The sequence below is a fragment of the Erinaceus europaeus genome, chromosome 2, assembly GCF_950295315.1.
Source record: "Erinaceus europaeus chromosome 2, mEriEur2.1, whole genome shotgun sequence".
NCBI classification, from domain to species: Eukaryota; Metazoa; Chordata; class Mammalia; order Eulipotyphla; family Erinaceidae; genus Erinaceus; species Erinaceus europaeus.
In genome coordinates, this window is record NC_080163.1 from 31,661,531 (window position 1) to 31,683,204 (window position 21,674).

The 21,674-nt window shown below is 37.5% G+C and overlaps 1 protein-coding gene across 1 annotated transcript in view; it reads right to left on the reverse strand.

The window, feature by feature from the left end:
* Nucleotides 1–1,519: 1,519 nt before the first annotated feature.
* Nucleotides 1,520–21,674, reverse strand: part of FBN2 (fibrillin 2) — a 248,114-nt gene continuing 227,959 nt past the window's right edge. The window contains exons 50-60 of the mRNA XM_060177577.1: nt 19,976–20,101; nt 18,931–19,083; nt 17,754–17,819; nt 17,214–17,339; nt 16,368–16,487; nt 15,256–15,378; nt 14,639–14,770; nt 5,880–6,005; nt 4,762–4,968; nt 3,612–3,737; nt 1,520–1,852 (exon numbers count right to left, since the gene is read on the reverse strand). Of these exons, the coding sequence (XP_060033560.1) occupies nt 1,653–1,852; nt 3,612–3,737; nt 4,762–4,968; nt 5,880–6,005; nt 14,639–14,770; nt 15,256–15,378; nt 16,368–16,487; nt 17,214–17,339; nt 17,754–17,819; nt 18,931–19,083; nt 19,976–20,101 (1,505 nt within the window). The 3' untranslated portion in view covers nt 1,520–1,652. The remainder of the gene's footprint in view (nt 1,853–3,611; nt 3,738–4,761; nt 4,969–5,879; nt 6,006–14,638; nt 14,771–15,255; nt 15,379–16,367; nt 16,488–17,213; nt 17,340–17,753; nt 17,820–18,930; nt 19,084–19,975; nt 20,102–21,674) is intronic.

The following is a 21,674-nucleotide window of genomic DNA, read 5'->3' on the forward strand; positions in this document are numbered from 1 at the left end:
GTGAATATTTCTCTATGTGTGAGGACCTGGTCACATATGCACACCATGTATAGGGGGAAGCCTCACAAGCAGTGAAGCAGTGATGTAGTGCTTTCTTTCTTTCTTTCTTTCTTTCTTTCTTTCTTTCTTTCTTTCTTTCTTTCTCTCTCCCTCTCTCTCTCTCTCTCTCTCTCTCTCTCTCTCTTTCCCTCTGTCTCTCTCCCTCTGTTTCTAACTGTGACTGAAAGGGGAAAAAAGTCCACTGGTTACAGTGGAATAGAGTAGGCATGAAGTTCCAGAAAATCTCTAGTGGCAAAACATGTATGAATATAAATGAACACATATACATATATATATATATATACATACACACTTATACTGGGAGGTGGCACAGTGGTCAATATTGGGCTCTCAAGCCTGAGGTCCTAAGTTTGATCCTCAACAGTACATGTGTTAAAGTCTGGTTCTCCCGTCTCATATCTCTCATTAATTAATAAATAAAATCTTAAAAATATACATAATATGGCTAATTACTTACTCCTATTAAAAGATGAGGATGTAGAAATAAACAACTGAGAAAGTTATAAAGGTCTCAATACAAGCACTGAGTTAGGTTCTTATGATTCAAATTAAACAGTATCATAAATAATACAAGGAACAAAATTTGCATTTCTCATTATACATGGTATTACTATTTGGAATCTAGTAACACAAATTTAAAGTCTGAGAAACAGTATGGGAAACAAATATTTAAATGAATTCACAAAGCAGTATAAGATATATGCAAGGTTAAGTCCATTATTTTAAAGTCAGGAGATGTGCACACTTAAGTATAACTAAGTTATAAACAGTGTCCAAAATTAAATTTATCCACACAGATTCACCTGAGAATATAGCACCACTTGACATTTTTTTATTTACTCATTTCTTGAAAAAAAATAAGGGGAGTCGGGCAGTAGCGCAGTGGGTTAAGTGCAGGTGGCACAAAGCGCAAGGACTGGCATAAGGATCCCGGTTTGAGTCCCTGGCTCCCCACCTGCAGGGGAGTCACTTCACAGGTGGTGAAGCAGGTCTGCAGGTGTCTATCTTATTCTCCCCCTCTCTGTCTTCTTCCCCTCCTCTTTCCATTTCTCTCTGTCCTATCCAACCATGATGACATCAATAATAACTATAACAATAAAACAACAAAGGCAACAAAAGGGAATAAATATTAAAAAAAGAAAATTAAGCCTCATTTTCTTGAGAATAAACTGTATTTTGAAATTGTATTAGGCAAGAATTCCTTCAGTCCATTAATTTCATAGCAGGCGGGTTTACTGTAAAATTGAACAAATGGTTACAATACTGGAACTGTTCTAGTGATCTATTTTAGTTTGTCACTTTTAGTAATCTAGGCAAAATAAAATTGAGACATTAATTTTCAGTCTCCTGGAAAAATTATGTAATACAGTTCAGAGGAATGCAATCTTAGATAAGCAATAAGGAATAGTTACTTTTAGTTAATTATTTGAATGTTTTCCCTCACCAAAAGTTTTGGTTTTATCTATTTTAAATTTGAGTGGCTTGCTTTAAGAAGTGAACTTGTACTTTTATTCTTTTCCACTAGGTAGCCTTTACAGCAACTTTTTACGAGTAATAAACTGATAACTAGGAAGAGATGTGTTAATGAGTGGTTAAAATAAGATCCTTAACGAGCTAATGTTTAGATTTAAACAATAGAGGCTCACAGATGTCAGAGAGCCCTGCTCACCTTTGCATGTCTTTCCATCCTCTTGCAGCACATAACCCCGAGGGCAGGAGCACTGGTAACTCCCCTCAGAGTTCTTGCAGATGAAGTTACAGGGTTTTGGGGACTGGGAACATTCATCAAGATCTAAGTAAAGTTGTAGTGACAATTCAATTATTGGTTAAAAGAAACAATCAGTCTCATTCCTGCCTGCACACTCTTGACTTCATTCTCTTTGGTTATCCTCTTTAACTTAAAAATGGAAACCAGCCAGAGAGAAATAATACACAGTGCAATCTTCACTCAAAGAACTCAAGCAGCATACTGGTTTACTTTGTAGATCAATCTATGGAGATCGGATAAATATTACGGTATCCAGACAGCTGTCTGGGTTTGTAAAACCCCACTTAATTCTTCAGACTAATGTACTTTGGTTTACAATTTGAGAACCATAAACCTAAAACTAAGAGTTTCTTTTGACACATGAATGTGGCAGAAGTTCTCTTAAACTTTTAGCGGACACGGCCTTAAGTGTCTTGCTGGATCATGAGCAGTGCTGGAGAACTATCACTTGTCCTTACAGTACCAGTTCCTGTTTTTTGGGCAGAGGAGTCTGAGTTGAGCTTATCCCATGGGTAGGCTTTCTTGCCATGAGTTTTCTGGCTGGCCCTCATTTCCTCAACTCTCTACATGCAAGGGGACTCAGATTCATCGAATCATGGGGCAAAGGTCACAAACAGCTCCTCTCAAAATAGTCCTTTGTGCCGGCTTTCTTCCAGATTCCCCTAACTCTGTCCTCTTTCCTTTAGATCTAGAGGGAGTACAGCCCCAGCACACAACACTATCCCTTGCGAATTCTGCTTACTCTGCCCACACCTTTACAGAAGTTTTGTTTAAAATTCCTAAGTTGCCCTTCTTTAACATGCCATTTTCTTTCTGCCAGAACTCTGGACACAACCTCCATTTCCTCCATAAAAGTAACTGATGCCGAAGTGACTAACAAAGGGCAGTAAGCTCATGATTAATAGCCTGTTTTCTTCCAGATCATTTATTTGGGGATAGTTGTTCATAGTACAGATGATGGCACATGGGTAAAGTTTCTCATCTTTCCATGTTAAGTGTCTACAACACATGCCCAACCTAGGTTTTTTCTTTTCTTTCTTTCATCTTAGCTTATTCTTTAAGAGTGTCATGCCAAACCAAGTGAATTGATTGCATACTAAGAGTCAGCTGAACTTTTCTTAATCGTCTTGTATTATGTGTGCTGTTTACTGAAGTAGATATGACACATCACTTTAGTTGATGGAATATCAAGGAGAAAGGGTATTTTTCTCTAATCAAAACTAAATTGAATGCATTGTCAGTTTCTTCCTGCTCCCAAATGTGACAGCTATGCATGAGACAATAAAAAAAAATCAACTTAGAAAAATAAATTATAAAAATGTAGTTTTCTGTTTTGACAATGTTATGCAACTGGAATTTTAAAACAGTATTTGTTATTTTTAATGCAAGAAACAGTGATGAGGTACAAGCAAAAGCATCCTCTTTTGATATACAAACACATTAACAATCAAAAGAGCCTTTCTTCAAAGGAATTACAAACAAATGTGCATTTATACACTTTAAATAAAAACAGAATGTTGAAAGCATATTTTTGTAAAACTTGTTTCACTGATTGAACAGATCTTTTTATGAATTGAGCATGTCTGTTTTCCACATTATTGGAAAAGACCTTGAATAATTACTGTGTAGTAAGAACCAAATAATTCAGAGGAATGGCATCATTTTAATAAGGGGCATATTCAAAAGTTTCATAATGAAGATGCTTCACTTATAAGGGAAGCAATAAGGGACTTGTAGGAAAACTGTCGTGGACAAATCCCCAAACTTACACGTCTCAGCTTACCTACACAGGAAGTTCCACTGATGTCAGTGGTATAGCCAACCTTGCAGAAGCATCGGAATGAGCCCACAGTATTGATGCACTGACCATTGGTGCAGAGGTTTGGCATAACTTTACACTCATCAATATCTGTGAGCCAAAACACCCCCCAAAGGGAACATACAAAAATTAAGTACACAAGCATAAAAATAATCAGATACTAAGAGAAATCAAGGATTTCACATGAAATAACAGTGCTGGAGTACCACCTCATCCCTTATTCAGGTGACTCACAACAAGGAAATAGACATAATTTAAAGTAATGGAAAGATATACCACAAAGGAACATTATACTGAAAAACCTGTATAGATCTATTCATTGTGAAATGTAAGTATGAATTATCATTATTGGAATCTGTAGACTATGTCAGTTGAGGGTGTCTAGTCAAGATGCTGAAATAGAAAGGTTCTGAACTCACTTCCATCTACAACACATCTATAAGTATACATTAGGCAATTTCCTTTTAATTAGAAGGCCAACTCTAATTCAACTAATTTGGAATTTTGTGATAATTTCACATGTGTTGGCTTACTATGTGCATTTACATTATGGAGAAAAAGCTTCATTAACAAAATAGGCAAAATATGGAGAATTTTACAATATTAAGGGAATGTGCCACTTTTTAAGACATTAGTATATTAGCTAGTAGTACAAAAACAAGGGAAACTACTGACAAATTCTAAGGTTACTGGTTTGTATATGCATTTCAAACTGAATGAGTTCTTGTGCACACTCAAATTAATGTTTATTTAAATAAATCAAGTGTATTCTGAGGGTTACAAATATGACCTTTGGTGTCAGTGATGTGTCCCATTACTGGATTAATTCCCAAGAATGGGGGAACATTGAGAAAAGTACTTGTTGTTACCTTAGTACTATAGTTATACTTTAGTTTTTTATATTATTAAAATGAGAATAATAAGTTCTCCCTCTTAAGACTTGATATGAAGATTAAACTTTTTAATGTCTCTAAAGCACTAACAAAACACTTATAAACACAAATGTATATACAAATACTTAAGCTACTATTGTTTTATAATTTTTTCTTCAAATTAACCTGATTAATAAAGCTTATGGTATTGATAATATGTATGAGTATTCTAAACTCCTTACCTCTTCCATCTGTGGTGTATCCAGGGCCATGGGGACATATCTTTTTGTACTGGGCAGTTATAGGAAGTGGGCAAAGCTCACATTGGTGACCCCAGCCTCGTCCACCATCACAGCAACATTCTGACTTTGTGACAAGATTGCGGCTGCTGGATGCCATTTGACACATTGTCTGCAATACTTCAGCAAAGCAGAGACCCTGTCTATTGTCTGAAATGGCAAATAAACCTTCACTGTCATGGGATCAACACTTCTTTACCCAGGTCTTCAAATTAAATAGCATAATCAATGTTTCCCTTTCTAGCAGTAAAAATTTAAAAGGAAAGTGTTATTCCGTTTTTAAAAGGCAAGTTCTTATTCCTTAATAAGAAGATCATAACCATGTCATAATGAAACCGTCATTATGTGAAAAGCATTATTTTTATGTAAGCTTTCTTTTTCCAAATACAGATTGATGATTTAGATTGAAGACAACAAATACCAAAATTTTTTTTTAACTAACAACTTCCTAAGATTTTAACAAATCTGATGTCACTGAAATATGCTATTTAAGTCAAGTGACGAATGCACATAATTCTATCTGCTTTAAATTTTATTACTTCATAATTTTATACCTGCTCATAATAACCTAGAATAGTTTATAAAGCAGGCATTTCATCATTGAAATACAGCATAATGTCTGAGATTTATATTCTCCACAAAAGGACATTTTGTAAAACATTTTTCATGCCATAACATAGAAATTGACCTTCACTGCATTTTTGAAACCTGGCATTTACTTTAGTATCATTAATACAGCAGAGCTTACCTCACATTGCAAATATTTTCTTTTGGAATTAAATCATTCCTTGATGGAAGTTTTACAAAAGTCACATTTTCCAAGGACTTTAATTAATTTTAAATTTAGAAATACTATATTTCAGGTGACTAGTGCATCACACATAGGTATACACATACAACACATATGCATAAATAAGTCATTTTAATAAATGTGTATCTATAGGAAGAGGTATGTGGATTACTCAGATTGGAGAATTTGTTTCATGGGCAGAACATATGTGATGACTTCATAAGACAGATGCTTTATTTAGCAGGTAAAATATATTCACTCATCAACTTACCAAGGCATTCAGTGCCAGAGGAACTTGACTGAAATCCTTCATTACACTCGCACCTATAGCTCCCAATAGTGTTAATACAGCGCCCATTCTCGCAGATTCCTGGCTTGGTTCGACATTCATTTTCATCTTTAGAAAAACAAATGATTTGTATAGTGAATAGACTATAAAATTACTATTTACCGATTATATTTTAGTGGGTTATATATTATTTAAAAGTTCTTCACCAAAATATTAATTAATATGATGGTATTCAAAAAGTAGTCATTTGAATATTATTTCTAATTTTATTTCCTATTTTACTGGCTGCTCATTTTTGTGTCTTTTTCTTAGGTTTATTTCTTTTTTAAAAATTTTATTTATGAAAAGGAAACACTGACAAAAACCATAGGATAAGAGGGGTACGACTCCACACAATTCCCACCACCAGAACTCCATATTCCAACCCCTCCCTTGATAGCTTTCCTATTCTTTAATCCTCTGGGAGTATGGACCCAAGGTCATTGTGGGATGCAGAAGGTGGAAGGTCTGGCTTCTGTAATTGCTTCCCTGCTGAACATGGGCATTGACAGGTCAATCCATACTCCCAGCCTGTCTCTCTCTTTCCCTAGTGGGGCGGGGCTCTGGGGAATTGGAGCTCTAGGACATATTGGTGGGGTTGTCTGTCCAGGGAAGTCTGGTTAACATCATGGTAACATCTGGAACCTGGTGGCTAGAAAGAGAGTTAACATATAAAGCCAAACAAATTGTTGACTAATCATGAACCTAAGGGCTGGAATAGTGCAGATGAAGAGTTGGGGGGGGGGGAGTCTCCATTCTGTAGATAGCTAGTAGGCATATTTTAGTTATATTCTGAAGGGCCTGTGGCTATACTAGTTTTTTTCCCCGTAAGTCTGAAATCTGATATGCAGGTGGATCCAAGTTATTGTCTGGGTAGTAGACCAGGTCTCCTGAGGAAGAGCATATGTTCATATATACCCACAAATTAGGGCAAATATGTACCTGAAAGCCAAAGTGCACAATAGTCTACAGTGAGTCAGTATAAAGTTTATAATGAAATAGTGTCTACTTAGATACCCTCCTCACCTACTTCCTATTATACTTCCCTCAGTCACTCACAAGCTATCCTTATCAAAGCAAGGACTGCAAAAACTGAATAAGGGCAAGGGACTGGCATACTTAATGATGACTCTTTAGTCACTATCAGGCCACCTTATTAGCTGAAGCCCTATTTGGGGAATCCTGAGATTCCCAATCAGACATGGTAGGCCTAGACCTCGAATAAATCCCTCTCTCCATTGTTATTGGTCATTGCTATCAGTAACAACACAATAGACCCCTTTGTGGGACCCCATAAGACCTTGCCCACAATTTGGATCAACAACGGTAGAGAATGTTCCATCCTCTGAAGGGAGGCTAAACAATATAATCTATGCTACACATGAAGAAGATGGGTCTTGATATTGGGGCAGTCTGGGACATTCCTACTCATGACCACAGAACGTGAGCTCAGATCTACTGGGATGCAGAGATCACATAGGCTCCTAAACTGAATATGGGCCCCAGATCCCATCAAATCAATGGGTCAACAATATCTATCCACCTTTCCCATATTTGGGAGCTACTCTCTTCCCTGATGCAGATTTCTGGTCCTTTTTCCATTTTTCTGTCTTTTAAATGCTTTTAGTCATTGGAAATACTGGAGTTCCCATAGCTTAGTCACAGATCCCTCCACTCTCTGTTTAGGAGTTCTCATATTGATCTAATGTCTTAAAACCAGTAAAAAGCCAGCCACTGCCTATATGTTAGCAGTTATAGGTATGACTCACAAATATATCTGCCTACTTGATAAAAGGTTAGAAATCTGGTATATATCTGACCCATTACACTGCCACAATAGCACTTTTATTCTTGTAAGCCCACAATCATATCTCTTTTCCAGTCATTTCCTTATTGGCTAATAGCAGAATCATCCAAGCAACGATTCAAGCAAAATCCATAGAACTTATGTCTATACCTCCTTATCCACCAAATCCAATCACTTCATCAGCAAGTTTTGTTAATTATGCCTAAGGGATATTCTGCATTTGTTCATTTCACCAGAGTTCTATACTTCCATGACCATTGAATGAACTACCTTTGTCTCTGGATGAATAAAATAGTCACCTAAATGAACCTTGCTTCTCTTCCTTGCTTCTCTTCCTTCCATTATAAGGAGTCATGTACAAAACAAGCGGAGATATTTTAAAGTGTAAAGAAGATGATAACAGCAACTAATAACTGAGATTTTACTGTTCTAATGTTTTACTATTTTCCAAGCACTGTTCTGAGGGTTTTATAGCAATCTAATAATTTATCTTTCCAATGATTCTATAAGGCAAGTATTTTCATTACTATTTGTTTCTATATGGGGGGTATGAAGCATGTATCAAAGTCAATTTGCCCAAGTTCATTAGAACTAATAGATATGAAAATTGACTTCTTGGTTTCTTTGTCTGTCTCCAGAATCAAAACTCTGAATCACTCTGCTACAATGAACTTTGTTAAAACCAAACTCTTAACCATGGCTCACAAGGCCCTTAACTTCCTTTGAACCGCACTTCTTGAGAACAAACTTCAGCTACAGTGGTCTTCATTCTTTCTCCAGGGTTCTTTTTACTCTACTCCTAATTTTTCATCTTTACGTCCTAGCTCAGATGTTACCTCACCAGAGAAGCTTTTTTTTTGAAAATGTATTCTAAAGCTGAATTGGTGGTAATTATGCTTAGTGAAACAAATAGGAAAATGGAGGACAGTTACTGGTGATTTCACTCATATGTGTGTAAAATATAGAGAACTGAAATACATGAGCTTGAAAAAAATATATATCTCCATATAAGATATTCAAAAGTCTATGATGGTTATTCCTGGAGGTATTGGGGCATATTAACTTCAGTAGTGGTAGCATACAACCATATTATATTGGTATATATCTCTATCCATATATAGATACATACACATGTCTATCTATCTATCTACCTATCCACATTGAGGGTATATATGTTTCTACACCCCTTATTATCTTATAATCTTATAATTCACTTAAATGTACAAAAAAGAAAATTTACTCTAAAGAAGCTCTCATTCAATCAATACTTATTTTATTTAAAAACATCATCTTCCCAGACAATACCTTGGGTCCACCTGCATGGTTGCTGTCAGACTCAGACAAAAACTAGTAAAGCCATGCGCCCCTTGGAATATACCTAAAATAGACCCTACTAACTTTTTCCAAAATGGATACCCCCGAATCTTCATCTGCAATATTTTTGCCTTTAGGTTCATGATTAGTCAACAGTTTGTTCTGCTTTATATCCTAACTCTTCTTAAGCCACTTGGTTCCAGATGCTACCATGATGCCAACTGGATTTTCCTGGGCAGACAACCCCACCAATATGTCCTGGAACCTCATTTCCCTAGAGCCCTGCCCCAGTAGGGAAAGAGAGAGACAGGCTGGGGGAGTATGGATAGACTTGCTAATGCCCATGTTCAGCGGGGAAGCAATTACAGAAGCCAGACATTCCACCTTCTGTACCCAATAATGACCCAGAGTCCATACTCCATACAGGGATAGAGAATAAGAAAGCTTTCAAGGTGGGGGGTGGGGTAGGGTGGGGTGGGATAGGGAGGTCTGGTGGTGGGAATTGTACCCTTAGTATCCAACTGTCTTGTCAATATCTCCATTCTATAAATAATTAAAAAATTCAAAAAATAATTATATTTATTTATTGGATAGACACAGCTAGAAATCAAGAGGGAAGGGGATAATAGAGAGGGAGAGAGACAAAGAGACACCTGCAACACCGCTTCACTACTGGCAAAGCTTTACCCCTACAGGTGGAGACCAGGGGCTCAAACCTGGGTCCTTGTGTCTTATAATATATGCACTCAACCAGGTGTGCCACTACCTGGCTCCCCTTCTTATTTTCTTAATAAGAATTAAAACTATATGAGTTCGAGCCCCCGGCTCCCCACCTACAGGGGAGTCGCTTCACAGGCGGTGAAGCAGGTCTGCAGGTGTCTATCTTTCTCTCCCCTCTCTCTTTGTCTTCCCCTCCTCTCTCCATTTCTCTCTGTCCTATCCAACAATGAACGACATCAACAATAACAATAATAACCACAACAAGGCTACAACAACAAGGGCAACAAAAGGGGGAAAAATGGCCTCCAGGAGCAGTGGATTCATAGTGCAGGCATTGAGCCCCAGCAATAACCTCAGAGACAAAAATAAATTAATTAATTAAAAAAAAAGAATTAAAACTATATGAAGCTATTCTTTGCTATCTGCTTTCCCCTGACTAGAATCTAAACTACTTGAGGAAGAGCTTGTACTTCTAGTTTATTATTTTATCTCTAGAGTTAAAAACATAGTAGGTGATGAATAAATACAGATTTAAAAAAAGAATAAGTGTTTTGTTACAGATTTTCCTGGGGGCAGTGTACCCATGGGATAAGGCTATTTAAACATTTTCTGCAAACTTCTCTTCCAAAAATACACATCTGAATAAGTATTCTATTTTAAATCTGTTCACTATTCTTTTTTTCCTCAGGGACTTAATTTAAGCATTTTCTGCATCTTTTTGTCTTCCACCATTGTCTTCTTATTAATGACTTCCATATACATGTCTGACATGTTTTTACTTTATTCTTATTTTTCTACTTTCAATATGACTTTAATTTCTACCATAGTTTTCTTCTGCAACATTGTTTAGATCATTATCTTTCTTTCTAAATGTAGCACCAAGGAAAAAACCCAAGGCTTGTTGATTGTGTGATACCACTGCTCAGCAGTCTCCCTGAGAGAGAGGACAAGGAAAAGAGAAGAGAGCTGCAATAAAAAAACAAAGAGAAACCAAATATCACTCTATCAACTAATGTGCTATTATGTGATGTTGGGTCTTGACCTTAGGACTTTGAGCATGGGAAATAAACCACATGCTCTGCAAGGTGAGGAATTACATCCTGGTTCAGCCTTAGATCATTGCCTCCTGACATTATCTTATCTTCATTTTCAATCTCCTCTATCTATTTAAATTGTATTTACTGGTACCTGTTTAGAAATGACTGAAATTAATTTCTTAAACACTTATTCTGCTCCCTATCCTCTCCAACTTCTGCCCCACTCCAGTTTGTACACATTATGTGAGTCTCGTATAACTATTCATCTTTTAATGACTTTTTCTATCTGAGTTGTTTAGTGAAAAATGGTTTAGCAAGTCACCAGAGCTGAACTGGTCAGAATGTGCAATTTGAATTCTTGTTTGTTGAATGAACATTTTCTCACCAAATCTTTTAAAATTTATATTATTGTTAACATTTTATTTATTTATTCCCTTTTGTTGCTATTGTTGTTTTTCATTGTTATTGTAGTTATTATTGTTGTCATTGCCGCTGGATAGGACAGAGAGAAATGGAGAAAGAAGGGGGAAGACACAGAGGGGGAGAGAAAGATAGACACCTGCAGACCTGCTTCACTGCCTGTGAAGCAACTGCCCTGCAGGTGGGGAGCCAGGGCTTGAACCGGGATCCCTATGCCGGTCTTTGTGCTTTGTGCCACCTGCACCAACCCGCTGCGCTACAGCCCAACTCCCAATGTTATATCAGTGTTATGCCTTAGAGTATGCACATTCAGATTTTCAGATAATTGAGAAGGTCCATGTGGCTGAACTGTTTAAGCCTGAACATATTGGTATGGTTTGTCTCTCGCCAAATGTCTTGACACAGGAGAGTAGAACTGGGCTTCTATAACACTTCACTAACTCTTTCCTTCTCTTTTTTGCCTCCATCTCTCTTCCCTCCTTCTCTCCTTCCTTTAATCATCCCTTCCTTTCTCCTTTTTGTGTACACAGAGGAGGAGAGAAAGAGAGAAAGAAAGTAAAAAAGAGACATTAAAAGTTTCCTTCAGTGGAATGAGGGAGGATTTGAACCTGTGTGTGCACATGGCAAAGCAGAGCACTATCCAAGTGAGCTCTTTTAAGGAACTTCTTGATTAACAATTGAAAATATCTGAGAGAGCATTAAAGAGAAGATAGAGAGTGAGACACACACACACACACACACACACACACACACACACACACACACACACACACACACACACACACACTGAAGCACTGGTCAGCTCTAGGGTGTCTGGGATTGAACTTCCTGGCCTCCAGCATGCAAGGTGGTCCTCTAACAGACTGATCTATCACCCCTGGCTCATTTTGCTTCATTTAAACTAAGACATACTCTCCCTCATGGCATTTTTAAAATCAGAAGAGGAAAGGGAATGAAGTAGTCCATTTTCTTCCTTAAAAAAGAAAAACATAATCTTTAAAGCCAAGTTTTCCTTCTTCTCAGTTACAGTTAATATGTTAATAGATCCCCAAATGGAGTATGTTGGCATTTTCATTAAAATTTAATAATCTGTGTAAAATATTTGTTAGATTTTTGTATTGACTTGTAAAAATTTCTTGGGTATCATGCACTACATAGTCAACATTTTGCCTTTGGCTAAATTTACAGTTTTCTCTGTAGAAATTTTAGATTTTCTGCATAATTTTGATTCCTTAGGTTTTAGATTTTCAGCATGAATTTAATTCATTTGCCTGCAATATTCTTAGTTTCTATTGCATTTGACATTTTTAGGGGTGATTTTGCTAGATTCCAATTTCATTATACTCAGCATTTTTACTTATTTTTTGTGGCTTTATCCTTCACTCTGACATTTGTAAATACTTTATTTATATTAGAACTTTGGCTCTTTATTATAGAATTTCTAATTACAAAAACATGTCTGAATAAAAGGAAACTTGTACAAAGAGTTTTCTGATGATCAAAGAGTTCTGCAGTTTTAGGCATTGGCATGATATAATGAAAATCAATAGTTTCAAAACCTATATCTTTTGTAGCATTTTAATGAGAAAAAACAAATGTTTTATGCTTCTGTATACAACTTTTCTTAGAAAAAGTAAGTTCATAGGCTCAAAGAATATTAGGAGCTAGATTAGCTCTTTGCTTCCTCCAGTGCAAGTGGAGAATAGGCTTGCACTTGGGTCATATGCATGACAAAACAGTTGCACTATGTGAGATATCTTGCTAGTTCTCAGCACACACGCGCACACACACACACACACACACACACACATGCACACATACATTTATGTGATGTCTGTTTAACTGCTATATAATGTTTTAAACATGAAATGACAATATTTATCTATGATGATGCACAAGTAGGTTATTTCATACTGTTGTTTCTAATATTGCTATCAATATTTAAATGATCATTATTGTATTTGCTTTCTTTTTATGTATATATGTATTTATTTATTCCCTTTTGTTGTCCTTGTTGTTTTATTGTTGTAGTTATTATTGATGTCGTTGTTGGATAGGACAGAGAGAAAAGGAGAGAAGAGGGAAGGACAGAGAGGAAGAGAGAAAGATAGACACCTGCAGACTTGCTTCACCGCCTGTGAAGCTACTCCCCTGCAGGTGGGCATCTGGGGGCTCGAACTGGGATCCTGAAGCCGGTCCTTGTGCTTTGTGCCACGTGTGCTTAACCCATTGTGCTGCCGCCCGAGTCCCTGTATTTGATTTCTTATAAAAGATAACTATTTAAAAACAGTCTCAATGAATTATAGATTATAGGCCATAACATTAGTGAATGTTTCAATGATCTTCAATAGAGAGTTGCACAATCCAGATTTATAACCTTTATAGCTCCCAAAAAGCAGCCGTTCTCTTAGAATCAGGCACTCACTGGTAGCTACATTTTCAGATGATTTATTCTCTTTTTGTTCTTCCCCCAAATAAAATGATTAATGAACTGAAACACATGGACTTACAAAGCAAAACAAATAACTTACAAAGCAAAACAAACAAACAATGTTTTAGACTTTGTGAGAACTATGATGGCTATTGTTGGGAAGGGGGGGCATAGAACTTTGGTGATGCGTGTGGTGTGGAACCATACTCTGTAATTTTACAAACCTGTAAATCACTACTAACCACGGATAAAAATAACTTAAAATAAATCCTAAGTAATATTCAAGTGTTCTTCCAAAACACCCACAGTTTTTTAGGGATTGGAAGTTTGGAAGAGAGCAGTAGAGTCTTGAATAAAGAAGGGGGTCCCCTATCTTCACAGAGGAGGAAGACTATGCAGTGTCTCAGATGACAACACTACTGGGCAGAAGAAATGATTTAACAGTTATGATGGTTGTGAGCAGCTTGCATGATAGGAATCTTTGTCATGAATCATATACTCTTGGAAAGTCAGTTCAGAGATAACAGCCCTACCATGTCTCTTTATAGATGAATGCACTGAAGTCTAACTATATTAAGCAATATAGTGTCAGAGTTATGTGGTCTGTGCCAGTACCCTGGAGACTCTATGGTTCATTTGAAGTTCTTTCCATTCATAAATGACACAAAAACAAGCTTAATTTATTTATCTTCTTACGTGAGCAGAATTGTCTTAAGGAGATTTTCTACACTGCATAAATTAGTGTTTCAGAGGTTCAGGACATGAAACAGGAGTAATTGCTATAGCATGAAGCAGAATGTTTGACTATAGCATGTAACTTGAGATTGGAAGAACTTGAATGACGGTATGACTTGTTATAGCACAGACTGGAAAAACAGTTGGCTTGCAGCTAAGATGATTTGAGGATAGTTTAGTAGGTTTTTCATGGGATGAAAAATGTGAAGTGAACAGACATGAACCCGTAAAGCCTTACCTACACAGCCTTCTCCATCAGGTCTTCGTGTCATCCCAGGGGGACAGATGCACATGAAAGTGCCAATCAGATTCTTACACATCATGCCTCTAGATTCACAGTCATGTAGCCCTTCAGCACATTCATCCAAGTCTATAAAATATTTTTAATAGGGAGAAAGTAATAGCCTTTTTTTTTCAGTAGCAGGGTACTGCTTAACGTTTTAAAGTCTGTTACTATTAACTTTATTCTTCTATAGTCTTATAATTTTAATCATATCTTTATTGATTGGCAGAGAAAGAAGAAGCCTAGTCTTTTAAAGCTTCTGGCTATATTGGAGATTTATTTTTGAAAAAAATCAGCATTGTTCTTTGGAAGTCCAGGGGAGGGAAATCTCTACTCTAATAATTGCTTATGAGTAAGCCATTAGTGGGCACTAAGCTATCTTTTCTTTGATGTCATTAGAAAGACCATCAAGTATCTTACGTCGATATGGAAATCTGCCTGCAAAAACATTATCTATATATTTTTTTAAAGCTTTAGAAGTACACAGTTATGTTTGAGAACTATAAAATCATTAGACTACACATGCATCACAGAAAATAAATTTCTAGTTACTTTTTTGCCTGTGGTCTTACCTTTGCACATCTTCTGGTCTTCCCTGAGGGCATAGCCAATTGGGCAGGTGCACTCATAAGAGCCGAAGGTGTTCATGCAGCGGAAAGCACACAGCAGTGGATTTTGGGCACATTCATTGATATCTGATCAAAGAAACAGTCAGGCATGTGGTCAACCTACAGTTGTAATTATTTGTTTAAATAATCAATGGTATATTAGTTTGGTAGTCATACAGAAGGCAACAGAATGATAAACTTATTATTCTGGCACAGAGTATTGGACATCTAAAATTTTCATCTTCTAACAAATAACAATAATAAATTTGGAAAAAGAAAACCCCACAAACACAACTATCTAAAGTGGATTTTACTAAATAGTTGAAACTCAGTAAGCAACCATCAAGGATTATGTCTCCAGATTTCTTTTCTAAAATTACCCAGAGGATGACCACAATCAATAGAAAATTTCTGAGATTTTCAGAGGGAGCTTGGGAACACTGAATGAAACTGATACTGAAAGCAAGAGGGCCAGAGATGAATACATTCAGTATTACATAAAACACACACACACACACACACACACACACACACACACACACACACACACACTCACACACACACTTTCTTACACAACCTCTGCCCAAGTTAATGACTTAACCATGCTTGTGTGGGGGTAAAATCAAAGAAGCAAGGGCTAAAGTTTAAAGAACGCACTGAAATCTGAGTCACTGTCTTCCACAGGCCTAACAGTCTGCTATTATTTTCATTTAAGTCAACTGCCTACTAAGACAAAAGCATAAACATTCTTCCAAGTAATAAAAATGGCTTTAGAACACATCATTCAGAACATCAAGGGCATAATAAAAATCATCTAGCATATTGAAGAGTGAAAAAAATGGGACCCAAACTCAAGGAAAAATATAAGTAGCAGAGGATAAGGCTATGATCCAGATGCTCAAACTAGCAGGTAGGCACTTAAAAGCAGTCACTGTAATTATGATTATAGAGATGATGAGAAATACCTTTATGACAAGTTTAGTCATCAGTGGAATGAACGCTGCGGCAAATCTGAAAGGTTGACATAAAAAATAAAGCCAGTATGTATCAAGGTGGAATGGAAATGCATCACTTGCCTTCACAATTCATCATGGGCCCTGGCTCAAAGCCTTCGTTGCAGTTGCATTCAAAACTCCCAATCACATTGGTGCATGTGCCATTTCCACATGGGTTGCCAATTGAACATTCATCCGTATCTGAGAAAGAGTGAGAAAGTTTCACAAAGTTTGGTGAAATTTTAGTTTAAAGAAGATGACCCATCAATATCCCTCTGGCCCTCATTCCCACCACCAGAGCAGGACAAATTTGCCTCACACCCCTGTGACCTTTGCTGGCTGGCTTTATACAGTGCAGAGAAACTAATGGACCAAGTGTACAGTGCTCTGATCCCCCAGGCAGCTGTGTTGGCTCTAAATGCCACCAGCCAAGTGAGGGATGCTACAAGAGGCATCGTGCAAAAGCTGAGGGATAGCTCAGCCTGTCCAGGTTACAAGTCCCTTATGCCAGAGCTTAGCAGTGCTCTGATCTTCTCTCTCATCTCTCTCTCCCTCTCTTTCTCCCTCTCTCTCTCTCTCTCTCTCTCTCTCTCTGTATCTCTCACCCACACACAAACTCTTAAAAAGAAAACAGAGTAAGCATGCTAAGTCATACATGAAAAATGACTTTCTCTTCCAACTTTTAGTTTTGGAATTGAAAATCACTAGATACAAGAGAGTTTGTTGAAGGTGAGTCGGGAGCATGGCATCTTCACATAAACAAGTTACACTGGATAGTAGGAGAGAATGAGAGGGAAAAGAGCCTTTGCCAATATTCATCCTAATTTATAAACCACACACTGTAACACAGGTTGCCTGAAAGGCCTTATACACAGTATGAGAAATAAAGAGAATTTAAAAATTGTGTAATGTGGAGTCAGTACTCACCCACACAGCGTACTCCAGTATAGTCCAGGTTGTACCCCATTGGACATTCACAGCGAAAAGACCCATCTGTGTTGATACACTGACCATTTGAACAAATGCCTGGACTCTCAAGGCATTCGTTGACATCTGAAAAAAAAAAGAATTTCTTATAAATCTCCTTGCACAAGTAGTTATTCAAACACTATATATGCCTACTTATAGATTTACCATTTATGACACATGTAAACCTTTTTACTTTTTGCCACTGAGGAGAGGCAGAGCTAGAGAAAGAGGTGTGGGGTGGGCAGAGACACCACAGCACCAAAACTTCCTCCAGTGTTATGAGGAGGATTGCACATGAACATATCTTTTAGCAGAGAGATATCTGGATTGTATGTGTTACAGTATAGTCTTACGATAAATGCAATGCTGCACATGAAATAATATTGAACATTAAGATTACACATTATATGTGGCATGGCCATGATTTTGAAAACAGAGAAAACTATTAGTATATTCATTTGAAAGAAGACTAGGGGAATACAATATATCAAACTATACCTTCGCGAGTATCATGAAGACTAGGAACAGTTCCATGGCCATAAGGACACAGATCCTGGAATGCAACTACAGAGAAGAACAGAAATTTCCCATGACTCAAGAGTCTCGACTATGGAGGACTTGATAAATGATAAACAATATACCTAAGATTGGACTTAGGTTTCTTTCCCCACGCCCAAATAATTTCAGTGAGAGAAATAATGGTTTACAGGACAGTTGCTGACACATGGGCACAACAGTTTCTATATGAATTTTTCATTTTCAGGGTTTATTTTAAAAGCAACAACATGGGACAGGGGTAGATAGCATAATGGTTATGCATCTTTGCATGAGACTCTCATGCCTGAGGCTCCAAAGTCCCAGGTTCAATCCCTGCACCACTATAAGCCAGAGCTGAGTAGTGCTCTGGTTAAAAAAAAAAGAAAAAAAAACAAGAAGCAACAACAGGCATAGTTAAAGAACAGCTGAGTTTGTCCTGCTCCTTTTAGGTACCATCTACTTGGTGGATCTTGCTACTGATCACTTTATGATGAAATATAAAAGAAATATCTCTGCATATTAAATACTATATACAGAAGTCACCTCTAACCTAGATACCTCATCAGTTCTGATCTAAAAGGGAATTACCATACAATTCACCTGCACTAACAGGACCTGTGAGGCTTTTGTTCTCTTCCTGAAATCAGCCATTATGCTAACTAAGCTCTTCAGAGTTTTATAGAAGATTCTGAGAGCCATAGTCTCTCAGAACTTATAAGTCAAATGCCAAGTGGGACTCTTGTAGTAATTTATTTATATAATTTCATTTGCTTTTTGGCATTTCCTGCATTGTATATCTCAAATTTTTTCCTCTGAGTGCTGAGTGCAGAGTGCAAGCAATACTACTCTGTGGAGGTGTGTGCATATGTGCATGCAAGAATAGGGTACACTACCTATACACATGCAGGATGAATCCAAAAGTTGAAAGGAGCTCCTCATGTTAGGTTGCTCACTGAACCATCAAAACTTACATGTGACGGGGCTAATTCCATTCTCAAATGATGCACAATTATATAGTTAATTTTCCTTCTCACATAAAAAAAATAATGTAAAGTGATTTTTTAAATTTATAAAATGGAAATATTGACAATACTACAGTATAAAGAGGGGTACAGAGATTCTATGTCCATATGCTTACCTTCATCATCTTTGGGGCACAGCTCACAGGGGTCCCCCCAGCCCTCTCCTGGCATTTTACTACAGCAACATTTTGCTTTTGTGGTGTTGAAAGCTTTGGGTATAGAACACTTTCCGTTTTCAAAGTTTGTGAAGCAGAAACTCTGCCGAGTATCTAATTAGGAAAGGAAACATTATAGAACACCTTACCAGTCATTCCCAAAGATAGGAATACTTTTGATAGGACTCTCTAACATTTCTCACAGGTCAAACATAGAATACAGATTAAAAGGCCGATCTGGAAACCCTCAACTGCAGATTTCATTTGCCAAGCTAAACTGACCTGTCTATTCAATTTTATCGAATCATTTAAAATGTGTTTAAACCAGTTTTATATTGTGCCTACAACTTTGAAAATATATGCCCAATATTAAAGTCACTTCCATAGAGAATATTTTTTAATTGGCATGCTGGAAATCATTTTTAATTTTTATTATCTTTATATATTTACTGGATAAGAGACAGCCAGAAATATAGAGGGAAGGGGGTGGGATAGAAGTGAGAGACAGAGAGACACCTTCCACACTGCTTCACCACTTGCAATGTTTTCCCCTTGCAGGTGGGGACTGGGGGCTCTAACCTAGGTCTTCGCACATTGTGACAACATGCGTGCTCAACCAAGGCACCACCACCCAGCTCCCTTTATTTTTTTATTGTCATTTAATAGCCTAATAAAGACTATGTAGACAATCTTCATTACATTAAATCACTTCAAGAATAACTAGTACACCAGCACACACGGAGTTCTAAGCCAAAAGCAAAAAGAAAACAGTGACATGAGATAATGAATTTCCTTTTAGCATAACATCTGAAAAATAGACACAGAACCAAGGATTCATAGTACCTTAACAATTATACAATGTTTTAACAAATTTTGGATCTGTATTACATGATGGATTTGTCACAGACATGTATTTTGTAGTGACTAACAGTAGCATGATGGCTCACTGTCTAGTTTTGAAGTTGCTAGGCATGAATTATGACAGAAAAGTCGTCTCAAAGCTTACCAAAGCATCTCCGTCCATTATCAGATAACACAAAGCCAGGGGGACAGACACACTGGAAGGCCCCTGGAGTATTGGTACAGGACCCAAAAAGACAGATGTTGGGGTCTTCATCGCATTCATTGATATCTGCAGAACAGCAAGATAATTAATTTGTCAAATTACAGCACTGCTATTTAAATATAACATACTATAGTAGTTTACTAGTAATTAGGTATGCATGAATCATACCACAACTTTTCTAAGACCGACCAAGTAATCCACCCACCCAACAAACATTCAGTGGGACAAAATTCAGTTACTCCAGCCAATCTATGCCCCTTGCTAAGACTTGTGTTGTCTCTTTTTTCAAGCTCCATCCTCTGTTCTCTTTGATTTTACAAAAGCCTATCCAACATTTAGGAGTAACTTTGAGAGGCTGTGTGGTGGCCTATCAGGTAGAGAACACTCGTTACCGCATGTGAAGACTGAGGTTCAAGCCCCAGGTCCCCACCTTCAGAGTGGGAGGCTTCATAAGCATCGAAGCAATGATGCAGATCTCTCTATCTGTTTCTCAGCCTCTACCATAAGCAAATACAATAAGAAAAATAAATGTCTACTGGGAATGGTAGAATTGGTGCAGGAAAAAAATAAAATAGAATAAAATAAAAAAGCACCAATATGAATGCTGTTAATCCCTTGACATGCTGCTCTCTCACGACTATTCACCATTATTCATGAGCCTCTCTATTTTATTTTTTTTATTTTTATTTATGAAATGGAAAGACTGATAAGACCATAGGATAAGAGCGGTGCAATTCTCACTGCCAGAACTCCGTATCCTATCCCCTCTCCTGATAGCTCCCCATTCTTTATCCCTCTGGTAGTATGGACCTAGGATCATTATGGGGTGCAGAAGGTGGAAGATTTGGCTTCTATAATTGCTTCCCTGTTGAACATGGGCGTTGGCAGGTTTGATTCACACTCCTAACCTATCTCTCTCTTTCCCTAATGGAGCAGAGCTCTGGGGAAGTGGGGCTCCAGGACACATTGGTGGGGTTGTCTGCCCAGGGAAGACATTGCACTGGAGAAAAACTGTTCCTGCAGGTTGGTCAAACACTCAGCGGTCAAAGACTTTCTTCACATGCATGAGGCTCTGGGTTCCCTTTTAATTTTTTTTATTTATAAAAAGGAAACACTGACAAAACCATAGGATAGAGGGGGTACAACTCCACACAACTCCCACCACCAGAACTTCGCATCCTATCCCTTCCCTTGATAGCTTTCCATTCAGTGGGGAAGCAATTACAGAAGCCAGACCTTACACCTTCTTCATCCCACAGTGACCTTGGGTCCATACTCTCAGAGGGATAAAGAATAGGAAAGCCTCTCTCTACTTTGATCCCATGCCCTGCACATATGCCCTGCACAGTGCCTTTCACACTATCAGTACAAGTACAGTTGTCAGGTAGCTTTATAAAATAGGTCTACTTATAAAATAGGTTCTTTCCCTATAGACAGTAGATTACCTGAAGGCATGGACTGCATTTCTGCATCTCCAGCACCTAGAAAGCTGCTAAGAACTGACTGTAATGTCCACCGAATGTAGGGGCGGATTTGTGTATGTATACATGGGTATGTTTACATGTAGATACAAAGAGGGTGTGGGTACTTACATGTTCATGTTAGGTAGTATTTGCTCTGGTAATAATTGGTGGAAGAT